This window comes from Centroberyx gerrardi, chromosome 17 (assembly GCF_048128805.1).
Source record: "Centroberyx gerrardi isolate f3 chromosome 17, fCenGer3.hap1.cur.20231027, whole genome shotgun sequence".
Lineage (NCBI taxonomy): Eukaryota > Metazoa > Chordata > Actinopteri > Beryciformes > Berycidae > Centroberyx > Centroberyx gerrardi.
Genome location: NC_136013.1, coordinates 4697596 through 4708016, shown reverse-complemented (window position 1 = coordinate 4708016; position 10421 = coordinate 4697596). Strand labels below are relative to the sequence as shown.

At 38.7% G+C, this 10421-nt stretch overlaps 1 protein-coding gene across 1 annotated transcript; it reads right to left on the bottom strand.

The window, feature by feature from the left end:
* Positions 1-432: 432 nt before the first annotated feature.
* emx1 (empty spiracles homeobox 1) lies at positions 433-7260 on the bottom strand. Its single transcript, XM_071922511.2, has 3 exons — positions 6915-7260; positions 3924-4108; positions 433-979 (listed from the first exon to the last, which is right to left on the bottom strand). The coding sequence occupies exons 1-3, from the start codon at positions 7258-7260 to the stop codon at positions 812-814; spliced, it is 699 nt and encodes a 232-aa protein (XP_071778612.1). The 3' UTR covers positions 433-811.
* Between the last annotated feature and the right edge of the window lie 3161 nt (positions 7261-10421).

Here is a 10421-nt window from a genome sequence, read left to right as displayed (position 1 = left end):
ATCACATATTGTTCTTTCGGCCCTGGTTTATACACAAGCTTGCATTTATTATGTGGCATAACTTGCCCCTAACACCAGGGGGCGCTGCAGCGTCTCATCTGTCCCAGAGAACTGCTCATGAATAACCTTTCAGTGGAGAATCTTCATTTAGGAAGCATTAGAAAGCATTTGAATGTCTGTCAGTCCCAAAAAATAAGGAGAAAGTGACTAATTGTATCTTTTTTTTTTGACCCATGATTCATTTCATAAGACTGGCCAGTAAGCAGCCTTATGCCAGAGTGGATGACTGGGTGGATTTAAAAGTGTGTGATGACTTTGTCTTGTCATTGAGGAAAAATTTGGATTAATATGGAAAACGAATTGCGAATTGGGGGGATGAGCAATGAGGTGTTTACTGTTGTAAAAACAGATGTAATCAAATGAAAAGCCTCTTTCAAAAGCAGCCTTTGTAAATGGCCTATGTACAATAAAAAACAAACACTATGGTAGAGGTCGACGTTGAATAAATGTTTCTCTTCATCTTTGGCTGTCACGCACCAAAGATCATTGAATGATGGGAGGATTTCTCTTAGGGCAAAACCCAGAGATAAGCAGGATGGATGCAAGTGCCATTAAATAACGTGTTTTGTCTTTTTCTTTTGTTCCGGCGTCACTGACTGAGTGCAGCACCTCGATGAAGAGACGGGCGGCGATCACATAGTTAGTCCTTGTGTCTTCCTCTAATGTGTCTAATTATACTTAATAATATTACATAATAAATAGGGTTGGTCCTCTGGTTTGGGGCAGTACTTTAGGAGGCGGGGTCGGGGCTTTAGTCCTCTGAGGTCACGTCAATGTCCTCGGAGCTGGCCTGCTTGGTGGCGAGGCGCCATCTGTTGATGTGGTGGTTTCCCTTCTTCTTCTGCTGGTTTTCAGGACCTTCTTCCTCCAGCTTCTGTCTCTTGTACTTGGTCCTCCTGTTCTGGAACCACACCTTCACCTGGTCAGGAAAACAGACACACACACACCTGGTTAAGCAGACTGGAGTTTTAGTTACACAGTCACAGTTCTCAGAGGCAGAGTGGCTGACTGGAAGAGTTGGCTAACCTGAATAGCAGAAAGTTAAAGTCACAATGAAATTTAAAAAAACCCATCTTTTTCACCTGCTTAACAATGAATAACAAAAGAATAAAATAAAATAAAAGTTTTGTACATACTTTTATTTTCTTGTATTTTTATATCAAAATCCCTTTACATTTAGTTCCTTGAAAACACTGTATCTTAATGGTGACCTCATGCTGTACCAGTACAATTTCAACCAATCAAACCATCACAGAGCTTTGAACAATCCTGCCCCTCTGCCCCTCCCATCATATAAAACTGACTTTCTCTCCCTAACTGATCTCCCATTAGTTTACACTTTTGAATGCTCCCTCCTCATGTTATGTCCCGCCCTAATATCCGGTTTCAACAGGAAATACATCAGATTAAGGAAGCAAGATGCTCTCACAATGCTGATGCATTCAAACTTAAAAACTTGAATGGCAAAGAAGGGATTCTGGCCAGAGTATAAATGGCAATGACTCCTTTTTTCATTAATTAATGACCATGGCATTCATGATGTTGGAAGGTCAGCAGCTAGCTAACTAGCTTACCTGCTGTAGATAGCTATAGGCTAGTATGGCTAGTTTGAACTTGGAAGGTAAGCTAACCCTAACTAGCTAACCTAGATAACTTAGCATGGATATTAGCATTTTTTCTGTCAGTTAGTAGCAGAGCGCTAGGCTTCACAATATTAGCTTCCTCCTCTCTTACTTTTTGCCTTTTTCACTGGGCTTCAGTCATTACTTAATTGGAAAAAATGTTCTTTGGCTCCGACCTTTGAAGTTTAACTCAACCAATGACATTATTTCTGCCCACAGTGTTTGTATAACTAAAGCTCCAATCTGTCATAGTTGATATAACCTATGGCAGTGGTGTCCAGTCATGTGCCATGGAGGGCTGAAAGTCGAGTCTGCAGGTTTTCCTCCAAACCAAACACTACACCTGGTGATTTCACTGATTAGTTGCTCCTTCTCTGCTTGAACGTGTGCTAATCAGAAATCCCCTGGTGTAGTGTGTGGTTTTAAGGAAAACCTGCAGAGTCTCGGCCCTCCATGACACATGACTGGACACCGCTGGACTAAGGTGACCAGGGAAGGACAGTACATTTTTATCTGTTGGTTACCAGCCAATAGACTTTTAGAATAGAATAGGACATCTAAAGGAAAGATGACCAGTATTTGACTGCTGGTTGGTGATTTCCCACTGTGCTGACGGCATTTTGAAGCAAAGCAGACAAGCAATTTGGCCAGTGATTACCATCCACATCATTTTTCATATCTGTAATCCATATTATTTTCTCCTAGTTCCTGCTCCTGCTGAGGGTGATATTGTAATATTATGATGGTGCCCACTTGATAACCCCAAAGTGACTTACTGTATCAGTCAGTGGGGAGTTTCTACAGGTTTCTACAGGTTTCTACAAAGCTGCTCACCCTATTTAAATAACACAAGACATGGTTACATCTGATTTGTGGGATCTAACAAACATCAACACTGTTATTGGTCTATTCAGTTGGAGTATATTGCTATAGTTTTCTGTCCTCTTTGCGCATTGCTTTTGTTTTCTTTTTATTACAGTACACACTTTAACTAAAGCCCAAATAACCTCTGTGTACATTAATTAAAATTCAGTTCATTGTCATTATATTTGCATAATGCAATTGGTGTTACATTGCAGGCTTTCTATTGACTGACACAAAACTTGTAAGCATCATTTGGCCATGTTGCTGACTCAGGAAACCTGTCTTTATATTGCCTATTAGGCCTAATTGACACCTGGATAGTGTGGACTCATTAAACTTCAGCATCAATAATATTTACACACTTTGTCAGGAAGATCTCTGTGGCCTTTATCCAATACATGAATTAAACACTTTTAAGAGACGCTTCAATTCACTGAGCTGCTTCCATCACAGAGGAGCTTCAAATTTAATAGGCTCACCTAAAATTTCATATCTTAAATAGCTTTAATAGCTTAAAATCTAAAGGTCTGCAGTCGCAGCGATACCAGTGGGATTTTTTAAACACATTTGCATTGCAAACTGGACAATGCACAATTCTGATTCTGTTTTGATTTACAACTTAGTTTGTTAGTAACAACCGTTGTAATAAACAATTTTTCATAGTTTGAAAATTCCATGTGTTCGATTGATCATGATCAATTATTTGTAAATTATAATTAGCCAAATCATAGTATGGACCCACTCAATATCCACTATAGTTGCCAGTAAGAGGCCCCGCTATAACGGCAACGGTGATAGGCATAATAATAGCCTAATAATGATAATAATAATAATAATAATAATAATAAACAGAAACAGTCTATATTATTATTATATTATTATTATTAACTTAAAGCTGATTGTCACTTGTTATGCGGCTGGTTTGAATTGCATTGGGGAAAACTTGATAATGAAGAGAGCCAAACACTGATCGGAGATGTGTAACCTATACCGGCTAGTAAATAAATGGAAATATAATAATAATAATAATAATAATAATAATAATAATAATAATAATAACCGCCTAATAATTACTATAATATCCAAATAGTAGGCTAATAATTAGGCTAATTATTATTGTGATTACAGTCGCGGGGAATAGGCTACTAAGTCAGAGAGTCTGGTCAGTCTGGTTATGACCGTACAGTTTTGGGATGCAACTAAAAAAGACGAGTAACGTCAGAGTAACGAATCACGGCTCCCGGATAAAGTAGGCCTAACTATTTTAGGTTAGGCTTTTGACATGAGTAAGGAGTGAGAATTACTTTTTTAGAGGAACTAACCACAAACTGACCATGTGCCACCATGCAGCAGCAGCAGCAGCAGCAGCCTTCTCACCTGTGTTTCGGACAGACTGAGGCTGTTGGCCAGCTGCTTCCTCTCGGCTCCCACCACATAGTGGTTCTTCTCGAAGGCTCTCTCCAGGCGGAGCAGCTGGGACGGGGAGAAGGCGGTCCGGATGCGTTTGGGTTTCCTGGCGAAAGGGCCGTGGAGGAGCAGGCTGTCCTGGGACACGTCATTCCCTGACACAGAAACACACAACACAAGGTATGACACCTCCGTTTGGACCGTTTCCTTATTTTGGAGCAGTGTGTGCGCGTGTTGCTCTTGTTTTCTCATGCTGTCACATTGTGAAACGTGTTGTACTTCCTCAAAACTGAACAGTGCAAACTAGCCTACTTTTTTGCAAGGTGTGACACCTGCCATACTTTAGCCCGAGTCCAAATTTGATCTTCATCTTGCAGTTGTTTTATCATTATAATGGAGAGCAAGGATCAGGCAAAAATGCCAGAAATCAATTTGAACGTCATATCGTCATATCACAAAAAACACATCAGGGAGCGTTCAGGACCAATCCTCCCAAACTGATAGTTTGATGACCCAAGTCTAATAATTTAGCATCACGTCGACCAAATAATAATAATAATTTTCTCAGTTATCAGTCATTGCTTCACTTTGTCCCCAGAAATGTAGTGGAAATACATTTTGCTTGCAAATGTCATTAGAAGGCAACCATACCTAAAAAATAAATAAATAAATAAAAAAATTCAAAATCAAATAAAGGACCCACTTTTAGGCTCTATTGCTGAACATTTCTTTTTATATATATTTCTTTCTTTTTATTATCTTATATTCTTTCATTCTTTCTTTTTCATGCATTCATTTGAACATGCTACGGAGAACTTTTACCAAAACGGTTCTGTATAGCACGAGCCGAAAAAGAAGCGTTTCCTGGTACTGTATAGAACCGTTCTTGTTAAGAGAGTATTCTGTGTAAAAACAGCCAGAGCCTTTGATCAGCTCAGTAAGAGCAAACAAAGGGGGAGTTTACTCGGGTGGAAAAGCAAAGCAGCATGGTGTCATGGTGCAGAGGCCGATTACATGTGGAGGCTTTAGTCTATAATTCAACTCCTTAAACTCCTTGAATGGCCTGTATTTTAGGCAAATAAATAGATCAAATTTAAATGATCTTAGTGGAGAAACTGGGTCATCGCAGCAGAGAATATTAGGAAATAAGTAATATAAAAAGACAATTTGAGAGTCGTGAAGATAATACAATAAGTAATTTTGACAATCTAGAAGAATACAGAAAATAAAGTAATAAAGATAAAACATGTTTTCTGACTAGGTCTATTATCTCACCGTCCTTATTTGCCTCCAATCAGAATTAGGGGCTCATCCCATTGGCGCCCGGTTTATGAACATATTTTGGGAAATAACATTTTAATCATAATCACTGGAAAACTACAATAAATCCACAGGAATTTGTCTTGCTGACGTTGATGCAGAAATAATTGACAGCTATATTTTGGAGAACAACAGGCACAGTTTCCTCTGATCTACCATCCACAATGTTTTTGTCAGAAAGATTTATAAGAGGTTGAAATTATTTTGTTGAGAGTTGAGAGATTTATTGTTTATTTTGTGGTCAAACAGGTCAGAAGGTTGTAATTTCTGCGCATTAGGACTTTACACAACCTACTAACTAACTTAACTGGACGCAAGTAATTAAACCCCTTTTTATTAATTAATTTTTAATTTATTTTTTATTAATTTATTTTATTTGTTAATTTTCCATCTCTTTAATATCCTTATTTTATCCTGACACAAAATACAAAGATCCAGCTGAGCTCCTCATGGGATATTCCTTAATTAGTCTGTTATAAGACTAGGTATATGAAATAATTGAAAAATATTGTGTTTTTTTTTGTTTTTGTTTTTGTTTGTTTTTTATAATTATGGGGACATTTCATGGATTTGCATGATTTGCCTACTGTAAAAATGTATGTAGCGTGCAGACTTCAGTAGAGAAGTCAGAAGTCAATAGAAAGTAACCTAATAGAAAGATGTTGTAGATCTATAGTTCAGGCACAATGGCGCTTTTGTCTGATAAAGATTTTTTGTTCGCCCTTTGTTTTTTAAAGGCACTGATTTGTCTTGTATAAATAATCTAATAATGTTTTTCTGATAATAATGACATGTTGTGTTTTCATCTGATATGCTGCTCATTCCCTCACTGGATTTATTATCATGAATTTTATCTATTTTGCCTACATAGCCCGGCTGTTGTCATGCAAGATTTTTTTTTTTTTTGCAACGAAAAGGTAACCTAGGGCGAGTTTTCCTGTATGAATAATAAAAAAAAATGAACAGCGGTGCTTATCTTCTTCAGGCTGCGGCTTTCTGAAAGTGTAGCTGCGGGGCGAATGGGAAGTGGAAATATTCCGCACAGACAATCTGAGAGCAGCGCGGCTGTTGTTGGCCTGCTGTATGTGACTGTTGTTTATTATTCAGCTATAAAATCTTCAACGTTATCAGTAATATCGTATGATTTGATATGTCATTATTATTATACTAACAGGCTTTATTTAACCTTCCATCTCCTTAACATGCAGTAGCCTTCCTCTTCCTAAAGCAAAAAAACAAAAACAAATTGTGAGCAAGAGTCAACATGGATAAGTGTTAGTTTCATCCAACTGTTTTATGCTTTTTATTTATTTTGAATCCTGCAAACACACACACACACACACACACACACACACACACACACACACACACACACACACACACACTCACACACACACACCTCACATATTTTACTATGGGTGTAGTGGAGAGTAGTTTGCAGTTTACCCTCCTTTTAGGCTGATATAATACAAAATTCATATATAATAGTAGCATCAAACTGGTGTACGTTGGCTTATCAATTAATCTTTTAAGAAACGAAACTAATGTTTTTAAAGTATATGCCCAATTGATTTCTGTGCCTTATGATGATCACCTGCTGGTTTTCATCCCTATATCACTTCATCCAACAGCCCATCTCACCTTGAAATCTGTGTCCGAAAAACCTGTTCCTTAAGACCCACGGGTAGAAATTGAGCGGGTCCCGGTGTTGCGTCCCAAAGAAGTGCGGATGCTGCAGGTGGGATCCTCCCAGCTGGTGGGGGGTCACGGTCAGGGAGGGATGGTTCACCGTCTCCGGGAACACCAGGTCCGGGCTCTGGTACAGCGACCTGCCCGGCGGGGCCTGGTAGCTGTTCATGAAGGCGTCTGTTGTCGGGTTGGAGTAACTTAACGCCGTGGGCCGGATGGGGTCCTCGGCGGAGAGCGGGTTCTCCTTGGCGACCAGGGACTCTATCGTGAAGCATCGCTTGCCCGCAGACGAAAACATGATCTCTAAACACAAATAGAAATCCAAGTCCAAGAGAAAATGAAGAATCTCTCTAGTTCCTCCTGCAGAAATAAAGGTGAAGCCCCCCTCTCAGAGAAGCATGATGACCGTGGAGGGGTGAAGGGGTGCACGAGCTCGTCCGGTGGAGATGCTGCTATAAAAGTCAACAGAGCTGCAAATTGCCCTGATCCATGGAGTCCGTGCGCGCTCGGAGGGTTTCTGTGCACAAGTGCGCACCGAGTGAAGCGCCTCCAAACCCCCCACGTGCTCACATTGGCTCGACGCTAGACAGGGAACGAGCTGATTGGACCACAGCACATGCCAATAGGTTTCCTCAAGTACCTGCTTCATAGATCACACGAGGGCGGGCGGCTCGGTTATAGATCTAATAAATGTCCACCTTAACGAGTCATTGTGCCTCATATCCAGCCTTCATATCTTATTTTTCTTAAGGGAAAAGTGCCAGTGGGGCTGAGATCATTTCACTTGTTTCCAATGCAGTTTCACTTGTTTCAGGAATTTTCTATAAGTGTCAATAGTGTTGAAACAAGTGAAGAATCTAGCATGAAAATTAAACTTGATAAAAGGAAATTACTGAAACATGTTTATTTGCATTGGAAACAAGTGGAATTATCTCACGACATTGGCTGATTTTTTTTCACTCACAAATATTTTTCATTAAATGAATAACTAGATGAATTCTTAAGATGAAGTTTATTTTTATTTATTTTTTTGCAGTGTAATAGGCTAATACGACAATATTTTAACGATACAACTATTAACACCGTAAAGCAAATCTGATATCAAATCAAATATTCATTGAAATATGAATATACTAATACATAAAGGTTAACTTGCATCAAAGGTCAATTAATTTCCCTGTCCGCTCCGTCCTATACGTTATAACAACCTACATTTCACAGCCTTAAACTTACATATTTAGCTTTTTGTTGATAATCAAAAACATAATGTAAGCCTGTTTTAGCTGTTCGTTTTCTCTACAGCAGCTGCAACATCATTTTTGTCATTTTTCCACCGAAACAATTTCTCCTCTCATAAAACAGAATTAGCAGATTTTTACTGAAATTTCTGTCATTTGATTATTTCCCTATTGCATATGTGATAGACTTGTCACTTTGATTAGGTGCAATAATATGTTCGACTTAACCAGGTCTCCAGTATATAAAAAACCCCTATTTAATAGGCTTTTCAATTGTCACTATAGCCTGTAAATCAACATATTCATAAGGAGTATGCTTTTAGCCAATTAGGATGTATAGGCTGTCTAATGCCTAATAATGATGATAATAATAATAATTATTATCATTAATAATAATGTCTAATACACCGTTATTTTTCCTTTATTTTCCTATTCAGAATATACCAGGTTATTACATTAATCTAAATGATGTAGTCTTGTACAGGGGGGCCGAGACGTTTGCAATGAAGAGTAATGAAGACAAACTGGAGGCCAAAGGGCACAAAACTGTCCTGAAGTCGGTGAAATGCGTCTGCGAGGAGATTCATCAGATAACTACAAAAAATATCCATCAGTAAATCATATAATCCAGTATTTAGTCTTAAAATCTGATTTTCCTCCTAACAAGTGAAAGAAGTAAACAGATCACTCCACTAGTATTAAGATAATGACACTTGATTCAAGAAAACTCTTGAAACAAGTTGATTTCCATTGGAAACAAGTGAAATGATCTCACTCACTGACAGCTATTTTCATTTGTTTTAAGAAAAAATAGGTTTTAAGACTCAGTGCCAGACTAGACTACTACTCATTCATTCATTCATTCATTCATTTCCATCGTGTTTGGGAAATCCCAAATAAATCTGTGCACCTTTTCTTCGTCTTCACCCTGCTGAAGCCAGATCCCTACTGACTCGCATTCAGAAAGCACAAAGTTATTCTAAGTTAGTTGAAGTTATCCTTTAAGAAAACAATTTACCAACATTTAGTCCTGCAGGAGGAACTAGCTGCTTAATTCTCATTTGAGGTCGACGGCCTCCTTCTTCCCTGGCGTTTAGCTTTCATGGTGCGCCACCCAAGTTAATAATTATCCTCCTAATACGGTCGTTTGCGTAGAGGTTGCATTAGAAAATCATTACCGATGGAAATTATGAGGTAGAACAAGTTGTTGATTAGGCGTTTAGAGCTAAAGGCTCCTAAACTGCAGCGTGTGGTTCTGGGAATGGGTCGCTGTCAAAAACTCTCTACTCCTTTTCCTTCTGGCTCTTATTTCTTTAGCACTTCCCTGTCTTAAATGATCACTGTAAGGATTGTAAGAATAGGCTATTTGTGGCAGGTGTGGCTCTGACCCTTGAACTCCACAGGTTCCTTGTAATGTTCTGTGATCTACAAATTTAAGTTTTTTCTTCTGATTCTGGATCTCTTATCCAGAAAGTGCAACAGAAGAAAAGCTAAATCAGCTAAATGCCTACATGTAAACCACATAAATGAAAAATAAAGAAAAGCCTTGTTTATTTGACGATAATAGCTTAATTCTAGAGGAAGATAGAATAAAAATGTTGTCTATAATAAACTGTTGAATATAGCGCTGTTGTTTATTTACGCGCCTCGGGAGAAAAGGCTTTTGATTGAAGAGAATGAGATCTTTTTTATATTCTCGTGATATAATGTATATCCTATTCCCAGCAGCCGAGAATGTGATTATGCAGATAAAAAACAATGCAAATACAGAATATACTGAGAATAACACAACAAATAAATACAACAACCTAAAATATTCAAAGTAATACAGCAAATAAATCAAAACATACAACGTCTTTATGAGCAGATTTATAGAATATAATCAACCATTATTTCAGAGGGAAACCGAGGTCGTAAGTTTTGCAGGTTTTTATATTTCAGCCTTCTTCTCCGCACCGTGCAGCAGGAATTTGGAGGCTGACCGAGCCGGTTGGAAATGCAAAGCAAAGTTTAATGATGAAGCCCCGCGGGCCTGCAGCCGCTGACCCTGATCGCTGCTGGTTAATAGATGGCCAAACCGCTCCGCATTAACAGAAACAAGCCGAAGCGGTCTACTGTTCTTCCGTATGTGCTGTTTATTTTCCCCGGGGGGGCCGCGCGAGGGATTTATGGAGAGTCCAACCGGTGTGATACAGTGGAAAGCGGTTTCCTTAGCAGTGAA